The following is a 20,026-nucleotide window of genomic DNA, read 5'->3' as shown; positions in this document are numbered from 1 at the left end:
CTTCACTACCTTTTTTTAATAATTAATTAGATTGATAATACTGTTGTATGACTAAGTGTTTTTTTCAGGCAATGACCTGTGGATCCCACAGGAGTACACAACACAGTCTAACAGAAGCAACTAAGAACATCTATGCAAAGTGCTAAATGCAAATGTTAAGCATACAAGCAAAAAATATCCAAAGGGGATCTTTCATGAAAGCAGCAGTTTGTTTTGTACAGCATGTAATGTTCCTGCGAATTTCAAGTAGAAAGCAAGCTGTGACAAACACTTGAGAGTGTTTTGCATAAACAGAGCTACGAGCATTTGAAACTGAAGTAGGAAAGTCAAATATTAAAAATGGTTTGTGAGCTATTTTCTGTAAAGGTTAAGAACAAACACGTCATAGACTGGAATTTTCCCACCTTAGAGACTTTTTGCTCAGCTAACGGTAAACTTCATTTTCTAGATAGCCCTGCTTGGAAAAGCTATTTGGAGTACTCTTTCAAAACCAGTCATGTCACTCTTCTCAATTGTGCTATGAGAAATGTACTTTCCAAAGCTTTTAAAAATAAATCATGTGGAAGGGCTTCTGCAGACGTTGCGGGCCTTGCGTTGCTGCAAACTATGCCACAGATGCAGAAGGCAATAGGGTGCTAAATAATTTGGAACAGCATCATTACTGTTTTGCAGCTGTTTCACAACATGAAAAGGGGGAGTTTAGAGCATAAATCTTCTATGTTGGACCATAGTTTAGATACTGAATTTCAAAGTAATCAGGCAGTCATGGAAACAATTCAGACATACAGTTACTCTTCACAAAATGGCACTTTATTGGAGTCAATGTATGGATGGAAAAGAGGTCTCAGAGGTGTCTCTAAATGCGGTGTATTAGAGCTGCAAAAACCCATTTGCTCAGCTTAGCTGTTGAGTTATGTAATAAGATCATGATAACAGCTACTGAGCTTTTTACTGGAATGAAAAAATTGCTCATTCTGCCTACTGGACTAGGGTTTCATCTATTCCTCTGTACAAAATGCTCACAATATTGCCTTCGTAAGCAATCACCAGGTAAAATGGCTGATTTGGAGCTCTCAGTCTGCCATCTCAAGGATCGTTTTGGAATCCTTCAGCAGTATGAGCATCTGAATGTCTTGCATGGACAGGCAGAAATGTGTGCATTGACAGTAACTAAATTGTGTGGCTTCATTAGTGAAATTTTCAATATGAAATACACTGCCGAACTTGGAATGGCATAAAGAAATTTTTCCCATAAACTATCCCTGCTTTCGGAGCTCCGCCGGTACCTCTTAGCCACACAGATGTTAAGAGATTATTTTCTCTCTCTAATACAGCCTGGGGCATTTAAGAAAACATTTGCTATTTGCAGCAGGGTTTGGAGCCATGGAAAATGAACTGCAAGTAGAAGGTTTTCTGCCCCATACCATTCTGTTTTACTGTCTGGCTCCTGCAGCACCTTATCGTCAGCTTTCTAGGTCAGCACCCACGCTTCCTTCTTCCACAGTGGGTCTGGAGTCCATGCGCTCTGCAGGCCTGTGCCAGGGCCACAGGGACTCCTCTCTGGGGAGGGCAGCACGAGGACATGAAGGACAGCACATCCTGTCCCTCACGCACGAGGCACAGGCTAGCTGCCTTCTGGAGACTGCAGAGGTGGCAGGTGGGACACGGAAAAGACCTCAGCAATGGCTGTGCCAGTTCACACCCCCCCAAGCCGGTGCAGTCTCTGAAATAAAGCGGACGCCTGGGAGTCCCTGCGACAGCGCAGTGCATCGTAGCACTGCCCTTGGGCATGCCCAGAGCTATTGCTTATGCCTGTAGCGGCCCTGGCTGTGAGCTGCGGTGTCACGCGAGAGGCCAGGAGGCAGCGAGGCCTCTGGGCGCGGGTGGCACCTTGTGCCGCAACCCCTGGGGAACGGCCAGGAATCGGTCCTGGGAGCCTCCCCAGAGGCCCCGCAGAGGCCGCAGGAGGAGGCCTCGCTTCCTTCGTGCCGCAGCCGCAGCCCCGCCATCGATCCCCGCCTCGCCCCCGCCGGGCCGCCACGCGCAGCGCGCGCAGCACGCGCACCGGCCGCGCTGGGCGGGAAACGCCGGCGCGGGCCCCTCTGGCGGAAGTATCGCGAGACCCGCGCGGGGCGGGCCGGCGGCGGGCGGGGCCGCGCGGTGTTTGGGACGGTTGGGACGGTTGGGCCGCCCCCCTGCGCCCGCCCGGTGGCTCAGACACCTGCCGCCCGCAAAATGGACACCGGCAGCGGCCCTAGCGGCGCCGCCCGCCCAGACGGCGAGGTGCCGTCCACCTCCGCCGCGGCGGCCTCTGCTCAGGAGCCCGGCGCCGAGGAGGTACCGCTCCGGGGGCGGGCAGGGGGGGGCCCTGCGGGCGGTGGAGCCTCCGGGGACGAGCGTGCCTGGCCCCGCCGCCCCCCTCCTACAGCCGCCCCTCGGGCCGCGCCGCCCCGGCCCTGAGGCGGCCGCCCGGGCCGCTGGTAGCGCGCCGGCCCCTCCGCCGCCGTCCGTGAGGGCCCGGCCGGGCCGGAGCCGTGGCTCAGGCTGCGCGGCGGCCCTGCAGGCCGGCCCCCGCCCGGCCACACCCCCCGGCCCCGCCGTGCGGGCCGGCCCCCAGCTCTGCCTTTGAGCTTCGCCGCGGCGGCTGCCGCCGTCCCTGCGGCCCGCGCGCCCTGCGGCGCCCCGCTGCCAGCCGTGCGGCCCGCGCGTACCGGCACTGGCCGCTTAGCCCGTGCTCCCGTGGCAGGCAGCCGGCCCTGCCCCGCACCGGCCCCCCGCTGCCTGCGCGCTCCTGGAGGGCCCCCTCCGCGAGGGTCCCCCGCCCTGTTGTTTCCCGTCCCCTGTCCCCAGGTGAAGCCGTCCCGGAGCGGGACGGGGACGGCGGGCGTGGGGCTCTGCGGGAGCCGGGGTGCTCCGTAGGGGTGAGGGCCCTGGGTGGGGGTGTCGCGGTGGCGGCTCGGAGGGGTCGCGGCTGAGCCGGTCTGTCCCAGCCCTCACGCTTCAGGGCTTCAGGCTTCCCTCTGCCCGGCCGGAATGCAACCGCGGCGCAGAATAAACCCCTCTGAAGAGCACGTATGGCTGCCAGCCTCCTCCCTTCAGTCTTTTTTTGGAAAAAAGACTACAGGCTAAGGCACAAGGAATGTAAAAAGTGACGTATTCGGGTATCCTTGGAAACGGAACAAGATTTAACCTGAAGAATGAATCTTACAAAAACTTACAAAGAATGTCGACTGTGTGTCATGTATTAATGAAATATCAGGAGAAAATTTCAGAAATACTGATATTAGTGCAATCAGAATTTTAATTCCGATTGATGAAAGTCCATTTTTTTCCTGTAAAGAACACTTGATTCTTTATTTCATTACTTATGTATACAAACAGCTATGAGATAGTGTAGTGTAATTCTGAACGTTACCTCATTGTTCAGGGGAAAAAGTTTAAGGGCCATTTCTGTATTGGATACAACTTATTCTGCAAAATTTTATGCATGTCAACTGATAAACTAGATGTTTATCAGTTGACTCAACTGTCAACTAGATGTTCAGAGAATGCTTGTCTGAAAAATCATTTGAAACCAGTGAATGGTTTCAAATGTTACCAACATTGTGCTACTATGCCATGCTGGTCAAAATGTTTCATAAAGCAAAAAAAAAAAAAGTTTCTGCGGTTTGAATTTTTATTCAGAATGTGGAATTTCCCTTCAAGTTGGGCCGCAGGTCTGTTACATAGCTACACGTTTAGTGATTTGATCTGCATAATAGTGGTATATAATACAACCTGTTGTGCTCTGTTCCCCTCTCACTGTTTCACTTCACTATAGTCTTGTAGTAGTACCAAAACAGTGTCTTAATGGCTATTTGGAATGTATTTCCACTTTGTATATGCAAGTTAAACACAAAAGGGCTCCTTCTAATTATTCTTAATGCATCTGTTTGAAGATCTCAATAGCACAGGTTACAAGATTAAAGTCAACTAGAGCAGCAGCAGTTCTTATTCCTGGTCATTTATTTAGGTGTTCGTGTGACCTACCCAATTTAGGACTAACTATTGCTCTTACTGGGTAGACATCTCAGCCTGAAGTTAGTAGCTCTGTTTAGGCGAGTTAGTAGAGATTTTAAAGGGAAGTATTTTGGATCCTTGGAATACTCAGGGTCTGTTATTTTTGAAACTGCTGCATGGTCATGTTTCTTGTAAGGTGTTTAAATGACACCAGTTTTCAGGGGACTCTTATCTAGGGTTTAATCTGTAATGGAAAACTTTTCTAGGGTAGAGGTAGATTGTTACTGGCTAGCACCCTGGGTTAAAAACAAAAAGTACTTTTTTGCCGGTTAATTAATTGCTTGCACTGAGGCTTCTGCTGATCCTCCCATCTTCCTATTAAGTCAGCCCTCTAAGTGATGAAGATGCACTGTGTAAAGTTTCTAGGGTAAAACTCTCACAGATGATGAAGTATGTTGTGGTTCTGTGTCCAGTTGGTAGTAAGAAAGAAGTATTCTTACTTGTATCAGAATTTAATAATTGACAAGGTCTAGGTTTTTATAACTCAAAACATTATGCAGAAGCAAGTTTGGATATGACGTTCATCCCTACTACCCATCTAGCTCCATCAGCACAGAATAGTCTTTTAGTGAAACTACAGATTATTCTTTTCCCTTGCAAGATGTGAGGAAGAGAAAGGCTATTGGGATGCATGTGTCTTAAGTTGTTTGTCTCTTTCATAAATTTTTGACAGTCTTCCGTTTGTTGTTTCTAATACTTTGAGGCCATCAATGTTTGACAGAAACACTGCAGTAAGGAGTGGGGGCGCAGGGAAACTGTTTTGTCTGGAAAGGTACAGTGGAGGATGTGATTGTATAGTGCTGTGGCTGCAGTAACTTTACACGTCAGTTCATTTGCTTCTTTAACTCAGAGCGTGTTATTCACTAATACTCACTTCTGAACAAATTCGATTTGTATGCCACCATAAGTTTTCTTCTTCTAGGGTAATCTGAGTAACAACAGAACTGGCGTTAGAGCCATCTGCCTTGGGGCTTAGAAAGATAATATTGCATTACATTCTACTTGGAAAAGGGATTCTCGTAATATTGAGTTGTTCTGCTTTGTCCAGTAGAAACTTCATACTTACTTAAGGTAGAGAACTTTTTTTCCAGTAGCACATATCTGTGTAATTTATTTCCAGGGGAAGTGAGAGAGACATCTGAAATGGCTTACTGTCAGTTTTGGTTTCTGCTAAGGAGGAGTATTTTGTCACTTTAATAACAAGGATTGGGCCTGATATTAGCACTGTCAGTCTCTCGCACTGGAGTGTATGTTCTATAGTAATATATAATGGAGGTGTGAATATATACATACATGTGACCTGCTCTTTGGCACGTTGGTGTAACAATCCTCTCCTAACATTGTGTTCTGAGATGAGCTGATTACTTACCTGATTGAAGAAGCTGTAGGTGAATAGAACATTTCTAATGCTACGTATTTGTAACGTAATCATTTGGCCTTGCAAAGCCTAACTCATCCATTTATAAAATCATTAAATTAAACAACTTCATTATCCACTTGGTATTGTTCACCTTTGCAGAGAATTATGCCTTTGGTCCAAAACTCAAAAAGGTAATCTCTGACTTCAGAAAATATTCCTCTCATTTGCATGATTGTGCTTAAAGTTGAAGAGTAAGTTGACATATATATTTATTAGTAACAGTTCTGAAATTTAAGTGTAATGTTGCTTGACAGACTTTCACCTGTTTAGTCCCATTGTGGTCTGTTTTTTCTGCTTGACCCTAAATAGTTTAGATTAATTATTATTTCCTTTTAATGTATTTATAGTAGGCTGATATTGAAAGCGCTTGTCAGATTAAGACTGCTCTGTTATATTGGCACTGCACTTTGGCGGTTCCTTTCAGATTATTCGGTGCTTTTCAAAAACATTTTTATAATTTAATGCATCTCAAAAAATACTTTTTTTACTTGCATGAAGTGCGTAAAAAGGCATACTTCAAAGACTGAATTAGAAAAAAAAAAAATCCACTGAACATTTCTCCCATGATTCTCCTTTTTTAAAACATATTTTGCCAATATCATGGTTTTTGCCAGTTTTTTTTTATATACAGCAATATAGCATTTGAAGTTGTGGAAACCTCAGGTTGAGACAGATCTTCATCTTACATTTTATCTGGTCATATCTCCTCTTTAGTTTCATCATGGATATCAAGTTCTGCTTTGGGTGAAATAATGATTAATGCAGTCAGTTAATTTTGAAATAATTCTTTTTAAAAAGTAGCATGCTTATCTTATAGTGCGTAGGTTTATTGAGTTTGATATATTTTTACTTTATAAATATCATCTTCTTTATTTACTAAAGTGTTTAAAATTTGAATTCCAGAAAAATGATCCCCCGTTTCAACTCAAGCTTCCTCCAAAGGCAGCTAGGCCTGAAAAAGAAGTTGACACAGAATATGAAGAGAAGATGGTAAGTGTTTTCACAACAAAACATACTGCAGCTTTTTATGCCGTTTGCTTGAACTAGATCAATGTAGTGTCATGGTTTGAGCCCAGAGGGCAACTGAGCACCATGCAGCTGCTTGCTCACCCCTTCCCCCTCAGGAATGGGGAGGAGAAAATAAAGCAAAAGGCTCAGGAATTGAGACAAGGACAGGGAGGGATGATTCATCCGTTCTGGTCACAGGCAAAAGACAGAGTCATTAGGGGAAGAAAAAGAGCATCAATTTAATTCAAGCACCAATACCAGCAACACTTAACAGAGTAGGACAGTGAGAAGTATAACCACATCTTAAAAACCCCTTTCCCCCTATCCCTCTCTTCTTCCTGAGCTCATCTTTGCTCCTGATTTCTCTACTTCCTCCCTCACAGCAGCAGAGGGGAGCAGGGGTTGGAGGTTGTGCTCAGTCCTGCGGCTCCTTCCTGCTCAGGGGGAGGACTCCTCACACTCTGCCCCTGCTCCAGCGTGGGGTCCCTCTCACAGGAGGCAGTCGTCCAGGAACTTTCTCCAACATGACTCCTTCCCACGGGCTGTAGCTCTTCTTGAGCTGCTTCAGCCTGGGTCCCACCTGCGTGTTTCAGTCCTCCCAGCGCTAAGCTACAACAGTGGGGGCTTCCCACAGAGCCCCAGCCTCCTGCGGGCGCAGCCCCCTGCTCCAGTGTGGGGTCCCCCCCGGGCTGCAGGTGGATGTCTGCTCCACCAGCAACCTCCATGGGTGCAGGGCACAGCCTGCCCTCACCCCACAGGATGCAGGGGAGTCTCTGCTCCAGTGCACCTCCTCCTCCTCCTTTCTTCCTCTGACCTCGGGTTTGCAGAGGCAACTCCCTCACAACTCCTCCTCACACAAACTCCGCCTCCCACATTTCCCTTCTTAAGTACTTTATCACAGAGGTGTGGCCACCATCACTAATTGGCTCGGCCTTGGGCAGAGGCAGGTCCAACTTGGAGCTGGGAGAGCTTTGAGAAGCCTCTCACAGGGGCCACCCCTGTAGCCCCTTCACCCTCTACTAAAACCTGTGGCCACACACACACACAAACCCACCAGACACAGTAACAAGGAGGTATTGCAGACTGGATGTGACAGAAAAGAAAAATCAAGATTCATTTAGATGTCTAGTCCAGTGAGGTGTTTCTCACAGTGGCTAACAGTAGGTGTTCAGTGAAGAATGTGAGAGCAGAGGAAGCAGGTAGTAATAGTTCTGTTAAATACTGTCTCACTCTTCCGAGTATTTTTGCGTGATTTTTGAACTTTGAGGCTGTTTTTATGTTCACAGTTGTCAGTGGATTTTTGTGGTGGTTTTTTTTGGTTTTTTTTTTGTTCCCATGGATTTGTGTGCTTGTTTTTTTTCCCCCCTCAGGTTTAGTTATCCACACCCTCTTGTGGTAAGGAGTTTCTATTCAAGAGCATTTTATATTTAGAGTTCTCCCCTTTTGGTTTTGAGTCTGTCTCTGCTCGTTTTATTTGATGACCCCTTGAGTCGTGTCAGAGGCCTCCTTAAGCTACTTCTTAAATGAGAGAAATACTGAAGCTGCCAGTTTCTTATCATATAAAAACACAAAGGTTTTAACTGTTGATATGCCCCATAATACATATGCCATAACAATGCAAAAGAGGATCTGTCCGTGACACAAATGAAGGGAGCTTGTAGTGCTTTTAGTTCTGTATTACAAAGAGGCAGAAACTGGGAGGACGTTACAAGACTTCTTCTTGAATGACATGTGTAGTAAGTTCTTGATTGAAGTTGGTATCTGTATCTTGCTGCATTTTGCTTAAAAGCTTCAACATTAAATGTATGCCTAGTAATTACAGTAAAGGATTGGATACTGTAGAAGCCAGGAAAGAGTATCACTGTTAGATATAGAGAAATTGATACCTACTTGTATGAATACTTAATTCTTTGGCAAAGAGAAGACATACAAGTAAATCTGTTTGTTGAGAATGAGTTGAGTAAATAACTAAACTTTGTTTCATAGTGATACATGGCGAATTTACATCATTCCTAAAATAGCATATTAGTTCAGTTGTTCTAAAGGACAAAGGGAATAGGTCTCAAAAAATCTACCTTTCATCGGTTGTGCAGTCGTGAGCTAGACCTTTACTGTTTATCAAGGCACGCTGCTTGTACCCAACCAATAATTTTGCAGGCAAAAAAGTGTATTGTGGCATTCAGTATAGCACCTTACCAGTTACGGTTAGCTTGCCAAAACCATCATGTATTACTAGTTTAATATAAATCCTCTGAATGGATTTGTTCTTATCCTGTATGAGCATAAACATCCATGTCTTTACTCCCCCTTTTAGAGTTTTTTTCCTAAAAGCTTTACTTGATATTTACAGTTTATTCGGTTTTCAAGTTATTTACACAAATGGTCCAATAATGAATGCGAGGGAAAAATAATAGTATTTTTTTTTCAGGAGATGTTTGTAAAGATGTTTATTTGCTGGGAAGTGGTACAGTATTAAAAGAAATACATTGCCCTCATGTGGCAAGATCATACATTGCAAGTCAGGTTCAATTGTATTGTCCTTTGGTTTGTGTTACCGGAGTTAGAGCACTTTTACTTCCATGTAAGTTATCTGCAGAAGAGCTTTCTGTTGTTTGTATATTTCTTAAAAAGGTTATGGTACAGAACTACAATTTCACTTTTGTAGTTTATATCAAGATATATAAATGAGATCACATGAAAATTGCTTTAAGTGGTACACTGTTACATAATGTTTAAAATGGCATAGAGAAATTGTTAACAATTGCGTTCTGTCAGATAGCATTTGAATTTTATATTTTTCTTAAAATTATGTAATGTCTTTTAAATATAGAGAAAGACATGTGTTTTGCTGTGTTTATATAGTGAAGTGCATGTGCCTCGTTGATATGGCAAAACTGAAATGATTGAAATTTGAAATCGGACAGCAAAATTTACAAACTTCAGTGAAAGCAGTATTGAGCTGGTGCATCCATTGTTTTAGTCATACTTCTAAAAGCAAAGCTACCACGTTGTTGTCTTGCATCAAATCCTGATAGTCTTGAAGCTGATGGAAGTTTTCTGCTGACTTGAGCAAGGTTATGATTTCATCCCTTAGTTTTTTTCTTTATCTTTTTAGACAGTCCTTTAAAGCATCCCTTCACAGTTGCTGGTGTGCCATGCAGACTAAAGCAATCTGTACAAGAAAACTGTTTTTTGGTTGATTTACTAATCTTTGAGTTTTGAATGGGGATGAGTTGCTGCGATGAGGGTATCAAGTCCTGCCATATCTTCCAGATTGCTGTAGTATTCATGAAGGGTCTGAAGGGTCTGTGAACTGCCACACATTACATCTGGGTGCTCGAAAGCAATTGATGCTTAGCTGTAAGATGGAGAAGCTTAAGAGCTATTTCATGATGCCTGTAGTCCTCTGAATTGGCCAACAGTGGGTAGATGGTCTTGTCAGTCTTTCGTCATATAAGTTGTTCTTATGAGTGTCGAATTCTGTTTCTTAATAAAAATACATTTTTTTTAAATGAAGAAAAGTTACGGATTTTTCTTTCTTTAATTCTTTCCCCACTTTGAAAACTAGAAAGCAGATCGAGCAAAAAGGTTTGAATTCCTCCTGAAGCAGACAGAACTTTTCTCACATTTTATTCAGCCTGCAGCACAAAAATCACCAACATCTCCATTGAAAGTCAAGCTGGGACGGCCACGGATGAAGAAAGATGAAAAACAGAGTTTGATTTCAGCTGGGGAGTATGTTTTACTTTTATTTCCTACTTCTTACAATTTCAAACAAATGATGCATTTTAACATATGTATTTAGTTAGTAGCTTAGAGACTGTGTTTTAAGTCCAGAACTTTTCCTATTAATGGTGTATTAGAATTTCTTTAAAAGCTGGTTGGTGTATGCGTGCGGATCCATCAGCATTAGTATGACCTTGGATCAGGAATGCACTTTTAAAGTAAATTTCCTGATTCTTTCCACTTACTGTGCTTTGGTCCATATTGTGGAGTGATTTTGGAGCATATGAATTAAATTTCTTTTGCATGACACTGAACTAGAAGATGCACCAGAAATGCAACTGATGTGCTTCCACTGCTAGTGGACATGTCAGTGTTAGACCAAGTTAAAACAAGACAACGTGCACGTAGGGTGGATGTGGGATCCTCAGCACCACTCAGCACCTTGCTTCACCAGTCTGGCTATATTAGTCAGTAATGCAGGCGTAGACTGCATGTATTGTTTCTGAGGGGTCTTTGAATAACAAGCAACTAGTTTTTGGAATGTTCACAGAATGGCACTTTCTATTTTATAAATTTTTTACATTTTTTTTGATTGAACATGTGATACTTCTGAATGGTATAGTTATCAAGTAATTGATTCTAAGGCCACCGCTGATGTGTCTTGTATTTCTGTGTTGCTCATTAAAAAGCACCTCAGACAACTCATGATGCTTGTTGTCAGAGTATAGTTGAGGCTCTGGAGGAGAGAGCTTTGTATCAGCCTTTCTAATTAAAGCTGGAATGAGCCACATAAAGAGTAACTTATTAACAGCATATGATTTTAGTCAGGATATGAGAATGCACACAACGTAGATCAGTGATTGTTTCTGTTACAATTTGTCTCTTTTGATTTTATAGTTAGTGTTTTGAAATTCATATAAACATGAATCTTGGATTCTTTCTTTAGGTATCGTCACAGGCGCACAGAACAGGAAGAAGATGAAGAGCTGTTGTCAGAGAGTCGAAAAACGTCTAATGTGTGTATTCGATTTGAGGAGTCTCCTTCATGTAAGTATTGTATTGACAGTTTTCTGATTGCTCTGATGTAATTAAAATCTGAGCAGATCATAATTAAAATTTTCTACTTAGTATTTGTCTACTTAGAGGTATCTTACATTTACAGATGTGAAAGGAGGAACACTAAGAGATTATCAGGTTAGAGGTTTGAACTGGATGATCTCATTGTATGAAAATGGTGTTAATGGCATTCTGGCAGATGAAATGGTAAGCAGTAATCTTTTGGAATTTTTGTGGTAATTACTGAGCAAAATTCAGTGTTTAAGTGTCTATAGTATTTAATGTATATGCAGTAGCATGCATCATTCTACAACAGTAGATTATTCATAAGTGGAATTGTAATGCACTGAAAAAAATTGTATTGCAGACATTTGCTTGTAGTTTTTTTAAGCAACTTAAGTGGCAGAATTATATAGCAGGAAAATTGTTTGAAACTATTTCTGTATGTTATTTCATTTCAGCAGGTTTCTTCCCCCCCTCTCTCTGTCAATGCAGGGTCTTGGTAAGACTCTGCAAACAATAGCATTATTAGGCTATCTGAAGCATTACCGAAACATTCCTGGGCCACACATGGTCCTCGTTCCAAAATCAACTTTGCACAATTGGATGAATGAATTCAAACGCTGGGTTCCATCATTACGTGCTGTTTGCCTTATTGGAGATAAAGACGCCAGAGTAAGTGCTCTACATTTCAAAGATGTACGCATTATTTGTCAAGAACTAGCGTATGGGTATGTGGAATTCTTCCTAAGCTACTTCCTTAATTACGGTATTTTTCAGTAATCTTTAGCTATATTAGCATTGAAAATGCAAAATGTTATGCTTGTAACTATGAGGAAAAGATGCAAATCAATAGGTGAAATAATAGACTGGGATCAAACTATAGCTGTCTTACCTATTTTTCTGTTGTCTTCCTCTGACTTTTGCACCTATTTTTTTTTTTCATCTCTTCTGTGTTTGCATTATGACAGTGTTTATTCATTTTCCTTTATTGGCCTCAATTTGTTACCTCTTTCTTTACCTTTTTTAGGTGATTTCTCCCACTCTTTACTTGTGTCTTATGTCCATGCCTCGCCTTGTAACTAAGATTCTGTTGTAGAGCTTTTCATCTTTCATAGTGAAGGCCTTAAAATAGATATAGGGTGAATTCTGTGGCTCCTCATATGGATTGCATGGCTGCCTGTTACTGCTTGAGTGTAAGGGTCTGCAGAGGGATCTGGATGGGGTTCAGCAAGGCTCAGTGCTGGGTCCTGCACTTGGGTCACAACCACCCTATGCAGCGCTGCAGGCCTGGGGAAGAGAGACCGGAAAGCTGCTTGGTGGAAGAGGGCCTGGAGCCTTTGATCGACATCAGGGTCTGCGTGTCTGAGAACAGGCTTAAGAGGAGTGACTGAGGGAACTGGGATTGTTTACAAAAGTGATAGGACAAGAGGATAGGGCTTCAGGTTGTGTCAGGGGAGGTTTATGTTGGATACTGGGAAAAATTTCTTCACCGGAAGGATTATAAAGCACTAGACTGGGCTGCACAGGGAAGTAGTTGAGTCACCATCCTTGGAGGTATTTAAGACCTGTAAATGTGGTGCTTAGGGACATGGTTTAGTGGTGGACTTGGTAGTGTTATGTTAATGGTTGGACTCGATGATTTTAAGGGTCTTTTCTGACCTAAATTATTCCATGATTCTCTGAGAGGAACTGCTGGTTCTGCCAGTGAGTTGGACAGTTCCTTCCAGTGCTATAGTCTTGACTGTACTGCCCTTTGCAGATTGTTTTAGTTTGAAGTTTGACAATATTTATACCACAATGTGTTCATTACTAGTTCCAGGAATGAAATTAAGATTGTGTTGAAGGGAAGTGTGCACCTTCACTTTGTACTTTCTTTGGTTTTAGTGTCTTATCTTTGTATTGTCATAACTTTTCATTTTCTCATTTTCTACTTAAAACACTGTTCTGTAGTGACTAAAGCACCTCTGAGCTTACATTTGCATTTGTGAGTCAGTGCATAGTGTTGTACAGAACACTTCTCTATTAGGTAGCTCTTCAGGGCAGTGGACTTGAACAGTTCTGTCAGCCCTAGTAGCTGCGGTGATCTTACCCTTCTAAGTAAGTTTTTGGACACTGCATGTGTGACTTTTCCATACAGTGATATTCTTTCATGTGAAAGGATTAATATGCCTAGATATGTATCCCATAAGAAATAGAGATGGGACAGAGGAGGGAGATCTTTAAGAAAGAGAGAAGATGGGATTGGGTTACATGAGTTGTTTTGAAAGACTTTTTTTGGATTTTATCTTTGGACTAGTTAGTTTAGAAGGTTTTTTCTGTATTGGTAGTAGGTACTCTATCTGAATTCATAGACTTATAGAATGGTTTGGGTTGGAAGGGACCTTAAAGAACATGTAGTTCCAACCCCCCTGCCATGGGCAGGGACACCTTCCACTAGACCAGGTTGCTCAAAGCCCCGTCCAACCTGGCCTTGAACACTGCCAGGGAGGGGGCAGCCACAGCTTCTCTGGGCAACCTGTGCCAGTGTCTTACCACCCTCACAGTAAAGAATTTCTTCCTTGTATCTAATCTAAATCTACCTTCTTTCTGTTTAAAACTGTTACCCCTCGTCCTATCCCTACACTCCCTGATCAAGTGTCCTCCCCACGTTTACTGTAGCTCCTTTAAGTACTGGAAGGCCGCTATAAGGTCTCCCTGGAGCCTTCTCTTCTCCAGACTGAACAACCCCAACTCTCTCAGCCTGTCCTCACAGGGGAGGTGCTCCAGCCCCCTGACCATCTTCGTGGCCTCCCCTGGACCTGCTCAAGCAGGTCCATGTCCTTCTGATGTTGGGGGCCCCAGAGCTGGACACAGAACTGTAGGTGGGGTCTCACGAGAGCAGAGTAGAGGGGGAGAATCCCCTCCCTCAACCTGCTGGCCACATTTCTCTTGATGCAGCCCAGGACACAGTTGGCTTTCTGGGCTGCGAGTGCACATTGCTGGCTCATAGTCAGTTTTCCATCCGCTAATACCCCCAAGTCCTCTGCAGGGCTGCTCTCAATCCACTCCTTGCCAAGCCTGGATTTGTGCTTGGGATTGCCCTGACCCATGGGCAGGACCTTGTCCTTGGCCTTGTTGAACTTCATGAGGTTTGCAGGGTCCCACCTCTCCAGCCTGTCCAGGTCCCTCTGGATGGCACATCCCTTCCCTCCAGTGTGTGACCGCACCACACAGCTTGGTGTTGTCGGTGAACTTGCTGAGGGTGCCTCGATCCCACTGTCCGTGTCACCAACAAAGATGTTAAACAGCGCCAGTCCCAACACCGACCCCTGAGGACGCCACTTGTCACTCCTTTCCACTTGGACATCGAACTGTTGACCGCAACTCTTTGAGTGTGACCATCCAGCCAATTCCTTATCCACCCAGAGGTCCATCCATCAAATCCGTGTCTCTCCAATTAGAGACAAGGATGTCATGCGGGACAGCGTCAAAAGCTTTGCACAAGTCCAGGTAGATGATGTCAGTTGCTCGTCCCTTATCCACCAATGCTGTTACCCTGTGGTAGAAAGCCACCAATTTCATCAGGCAGCATTTGCCCTTAGTGAAGCCATGCTGGCTGCCACCAATCATCTCCTTATTTTCCATGGGCCCTAGCATGGTTTCCAAGAGCATCCACAGGCCTGTAGTTCCCTGGGTCTTCCTTGTTTTCCTTGTTAAAAATGGGGGTTATGTTTCCCCTTTTCCAGTCTGCGGGAACTTCACTGGACTGCCATGACTTCTCAAATATGATGGATAGTGGCTTAGCCACTTCATCTGCCAGTTCCCTCAGGACCCATGGATGCATCTCATCGGGTCCCATGGCCTTGTGCACCTTCAGGTCTCAAAGCTGACCTTCTCCTACAGTGGGTGGTTCTTCCTTCTCCCAGTCCCCACCTTTACCTTCCGAGTCTTGGGTGGTGTGGCTGGAGCCCTTGCCAGTGAAGACTGAGGCAAAAAAGTCGTTGAGTACCTCAGCCTTCTCTATGTCCCAGGTAACCAGGTCTCCCATTTCCTTCTGGAGAGGGCCCACATTTTCCCTAGTCTTCCTGTTATCACCGACGTACCTCAGAAGCTTTTCTTGTTGCCTTTGATGTCCCTGGCCAGATTGAATTCTACCAGGGCTTTGACCTTCCTAACCTGATCGCTGGCTGCTTGGTCAGTTTCTCTGTATTCCTCCCAGGCTACCCACTCTTTCTTCCACCCTCTGTAAACTTCCTTTTTGTGTTTGAGCTTGTCCAGCTGCTCCTTGTTCATGCATGCAGGCCTCCTGGAGTTCTTACCTGACTTCCTCTTTGTTGGGCTGCATCTCTCCTGAGCTTGGCAGAGGTGATCCTTGAATATTAACCAGCTTTCTTAGGCCCCTCTTCCCTCCAGGTCTTTATCCCATAGTCCTCTGCCAAGCAGATCCCTGAAGAGGCCAAAGTCTGCTCTCCTGAAGTCCAGGGTAGCTAGCTTGCTGTGCATCCTCCTCGCTGCCCTAAGGATCTTGAACTCCATCATTTCATGGTCACTGCAGCCAAGGCTGCCCTTGAGTTTCACACTCCCCACCAGCCCCTCTTTGTTGGTGAGAACAAGGTCCAGCATAGCACCTCTCCTTGTTGGCTCCTCTATCACAGAAAAATTATACTGGAGTAAATATTTAATTTTGAATAGGAAAAAAATTGTATTTTGCTTTAACCTCAGCTGATGATCTGTCTGTGCCTAAAGTACAAAGGATTGAAGGCCTTTGTCAAAATAAATTTCAGTTACTGAAAAGATGTTTCAGCGTTGTCTTTTGTATGCTAGCTTAGTGCATCACTAATGTTGGCTGAGGTAGATTTCACCGAATTCCATATAAATTGTTCGTATTTCTAAGTGTTTATTAATTCAATTGTTCTGCTTTAGGCTGCTTTTATCCGTGATGTTATGATGCCTGGTGAATGGGATGTTTGTGTTACATCATATGAAATGGTAATTAAAGAGAAATCAGTCTTCAAAAAATTTAACTGGAGGTACCTGGTAATTGATGAAGCTCACAGAATAAAGAATGAGAAGTCTAAGGTAAACCCAAAATTATTTGATACTTTGAAGATAGTTTGACACAAAAGATTCCATTTGATTTTAGCAGATTTTAAGTGTTAGGTGTGGTATTTTTTAAAATATATGCTGTAGGCCATTGGGTGGTAAATATGAATTTCAAACATAGCTCGCTATCTTTAAATTTATTTGACATCATTTCAGGTTTCAGAAACTGATTAAAATTACTATGCTTAAATGTACATGATGATGATAACTATTTGTTGTATTTCTAGCTGTCAGAGATTGTACGTGAATTCAAAACAACAAATCGATTGCTGCTTACAGGAACTCCTTTACAGAATAACCTCCACGAGCTGTGGGCATTACTCAATTTTCTTTTACCTGATGTCTTCAATTCTGCAGATGTAAGTTGAGCTTTAGCAGTACAGTCTTGTTGTTGTTACTTTGCTTCCCAGGCTGCTACCTTCAGAAGAGAATGACCAGCCTAGTAAGAGACATATGATGTGGAAGACCTGGATTCAGTAGAACCTCTGCAGCTTACCTAACTGTAGACTACTTTTTTTTTTTTCCTCTACCTAGTTAAAACAGTGCATGCTGTTACTGCAGATAAGGCCTCAGGCCAGTAATAGCAAATGTAATACTTAAAGTAGTTCAAGAATTATGCAGAGTGGAACAAAATTTGGGAAAGCAATGCAGAATGAAGAATATGAAGCATCCAAATAGGCATAAGTCTTTTTTTCATTTAGAATTTGGGTCATCTTTCTCCTTAGAATCTACTGTTAATGTTTCCTTGTATTGCTCGCTTGCATTGCTTTTGCTCCGTTGTCCATCTCATTTACTTAAGGATTCTAGTGGGGTTTTTTTTCTATTTTTACCTTCTTGCCCCATCATTATATAAGCACTAAGAGGAAGAACTTGAACACTGCAGTGATGAGCGTGGAAAACCATTGTAAATTAAGCAGCGTAATAGTATTTTGTCTGCAGAGTTACTCAGCTGACTTGAATGCTATAATGTGCTGGGGAGCTGGCATGGAGTTGCAGACTGATTCTTCTTCAACTCATAGTCATTTGCCTCAGGATTTATGCCACTCTCAGCTGGAGTGAAAGAAAGTCAATATGTGTCTGTTAAAACTACAGATGATAAACTGTTCATACCAATTGTGCTCTTTCTCGCCACAGGATTTTGACTCATGGTTCGACACTAAAAATTGTCTTGGTGATCAGAAACTTGTAGAAAGACTTCATGCTGTAAGTAATTAAAGCTCTAATCACTTGTCCTCATTAGCATACACAGTGTAAAAAAGAAAACAGATCATTTCCTCCTTCATTTCGAAGTTGAGAAAATGAACATGAGGGTATTTAGTTACAGAAATGTCCAGCAGAATTTTCATGATGGATCTTACTATTATAGATATTGCTTTTTGTAACATTACTGTTTAAAGCAGGCAAAATCTATACATAAAGTGTGAAAATGAAGAATTTTGAGATCTTTTTGAAATCATTTATTATTGTGAGTAGTATACTGATAAACGTCATGCTAGTCTGAATAAGGCATACCTTTACTGTTGTTTTACTGTGCACGAGATAAGACATTTTTTATCATACAGTAACAAAACAAATCAGAAGGAAGTATACATTGCTTATCCTTGAAATGTTGGTGTATTTTGTATATGCTGCTATTGGAAATGAAACAGAGCTTATGTTAAAAGGTACTAAATAGATTTTATAAGCTTATGGGATTGGCCCTTGCTTAGGATAACAACTGGGATGAATATGGCAATCTTTATATAGTGTTACATATTTATGTGTGAACTTAGCCTATAGGTGGATGACTTCATTTTGCAGACTTTAGCAGAATTTTTCTGAAGGAGTCACCATGACTGCGATAGATATTGATTGGTTCTGAATAAATATCACATAACTGAATCTGTTAATTTTCTATTTGATTCAATAAATTTTATAAATTTATATCTGTGGAAAAACTATTAATTTGTGTAGGTTTTGAAGCCATTTTTATTACGTCGCATAAAAGCTGAAGTAGAAAAGAGTTTGCCTCCGAAGAAGGAAGTAAAAATTTATCTTGGGCTCAGCAAAATGCAGAGGGAATGGTGAGTTATTTACATCATAACATGATGTAAATTATGTTTACATCATTACATAAGAACACTACAGCTCTTCACACTGTTGGTTTTTTTTTTTTTAATCTTGTAGTTGCATGTTAAGACAGTCAGATGGAGAAGCCTATTTATAGCTGTCTTTGGGGCTTTTTTTAAAGACACACAAGTTCCAAAGAGCTCAGGAAGGGTAATGAAAAGGGTTGGGAGGAAGAAGGCAGAAACTTCTTTTTCTTCCTTAATTTTATTTGGAAGAACATATGCCTACCAAGTTTCCTTCTTTGATCCAAGTATGTATGCACCAGTAAAAGTCTGAGCTGAAACTGAAATAAAACCTTGAAGAGTCACATACCCAGAAGAGATGTGAGGAAAGGAGCCAGGTCAGTGTAGCAGCTTCAGTCAAACAAATGAGATCTTTAATCCACTTCCTAGTCCTAAAATGGAAGTGTAAGGTAACCCAGTGAATGACAGATCATTGTCACTCACAGACAAATTGTCTTTCATGTTTAGGTATGGATTTATAAATCCTTATTATCAGTCAGATGTTTTCATCAAGTTTCGTAATAATATAACTCATTGTTACAGAAACAGAGCAACCTCCCACATCCAAAAATAAGTAATTGGGATATTGGAGGGTTTCATTCGTGTTCTAAATAACAATTAAATACTGAGAGTTGTTCAGAATTGCCTGTAAAACTTCAGGTATACAAGGATCCTGATGAAAGATATTGATATCCTGAATTCAGCTGGGAAAATGGATAAGATGCGTCTGCTGAATATTCTGATGCAGCTGCGGAAATGCTGTAACCATCCTTACCTATTTGATGGTGCTGAGCCGGGCCCTCCGTATACCACTGACACGCATCTCATCACTAACAGTGGTAAAATGTTAGTTCTGGATAAACTGCTAGCAAAACTCAGAGAGCAAGGTGGGTGTTGTATATGAACAGTAGTGATCTAAATGCTTGTTGTAAGTAAAACTACCTTTCAAAAAATGCGTAGATTCATTCTTGTCTTTGCTCCAGTGAATGCATTTGTTACTTTCAGTGAGGTTTTTGTTGAAAATCACTTCACATGGAAAAAGGAAGTCTTATGGGAATGATGAGGAAAACTAATAATACGGAGAAGTAGAAGGAAGGAAAGAGGAGAGCCTCTGTTCTGCTGTCTTTAAGAACATTTCTGATGAGAGCATTAGTTTTTCTGTGCAAATCAGTCGTCAGCTAATTATCTTACCATGGTTTTAAGTGTTCTGTTTCTTCAGTTGTGTATTTTTCCTGTATAAATTATCAAATAACCTGTCTTGAAGGAAAATTTACATCAATACCAGAAAAGTAACTTCGGAAGAAAGACGTACTTGAGTAAGTTAGGCATAGTACAGAATATTTCACATGAGTTCTTACTCATGGTCTATAGTAGGTTCTGTGAGAAGATTAATGTGAAAACATAAAAGCGATGACAAAACCTTCTGTGTTTTCTGTCAGGTTCCAGAGTTCTACTTTTTAGTCAGATGACTCGTTTGCTGGATATTTTGGAAGACTACTGCATGTGGCGTGGATATGAGTACTGCCGACTTGATGGACAGACACCACATGAAGAAAGAGAG

General features: G+C 42.4%; 1 protein-coding gene across 9 annotated transcripts in view; it reads left to right on the top strand.

Annotated features, from left to right (window-relative positions):
* Positions 1-2,143: 2,143 nt before the first annotated feature.
* Positions 2,144-20,026, top strand: part of SMARCA1 (SNF2 related chromatin remodeling ATPase 1) — a 44,916-nt gene continuing 27,033 nt past the window's right edge. For 7 of the 9 annotated variants that reach the window (XM_074835275.1, XM_074835267.1, XM_074835269.1 and 4 more), the window contains exons 1-12: positions 2,144-2,337; positions 6,383-6,469; positions 10,056-10,222; positions 11,160-11,260; positions 11,376-11,476; positions 11,765-11,944; positions 16,175-16,330; positions 16,582-16,713; positions 17,489-17,557; positions 18,308-18,417; positions 19,126-19,352; positions 19,905-20,026. In XM_074835275.1, coding sequence (XP_074691376.1) covers positions 2,236-2,337; positions 6,383-6,469; positions 10,056-10,222; positions 11,160-11,260; positions 11,376-11,476; positions 11,765-11,944; positions 16,175-16,330; positions 16,582-16,713; positions 17,489-17,557; positions 18,308-18,417; positions 19,126-19,352; positions 19,905-20,026 — 1,554 coding nt within the window. In that variant the 5' untranslated portion in view covers positions 2,144-2,235. Of the gene's footprint in view, positions 2,338-4,822; positions 4,832-6,382; positions 6,470-10,055; positions 10,223-11,159; positions 11,261-11,375; positions 11,477-11,764; positions 11,945-16,174; positions 16,331-16,581; positions 16,714-17,488; positions 17,558-18,307; positions 18,418-19,125; positions 19,353-19,904 lie in introns of those variants that run through there. The other 2 variants (XM_074835268.1, XM_074835274.1) reach the window with 2 other exon arrangements.

The sequence above is a fragment of the Strix aluco genome, chromosome 10, assembly GCF_031877795.1.
Source record: "Strix aluco isolate bStrAlu1 chromosome 10, bStrAlu1.hap1, whole genome shotgun sequence".
NCBI classification, from domain to species: Eukaryota; Metazoa; Chordata; class Aves; order Strigiformes; family Strigidae; genus Strix; species Strix aluco.
The sequence above is the reverse complement of the archived record's forward strand: the minus strand, read 5'-3'. Positions and strand labels throughout refer to the sequence as shown.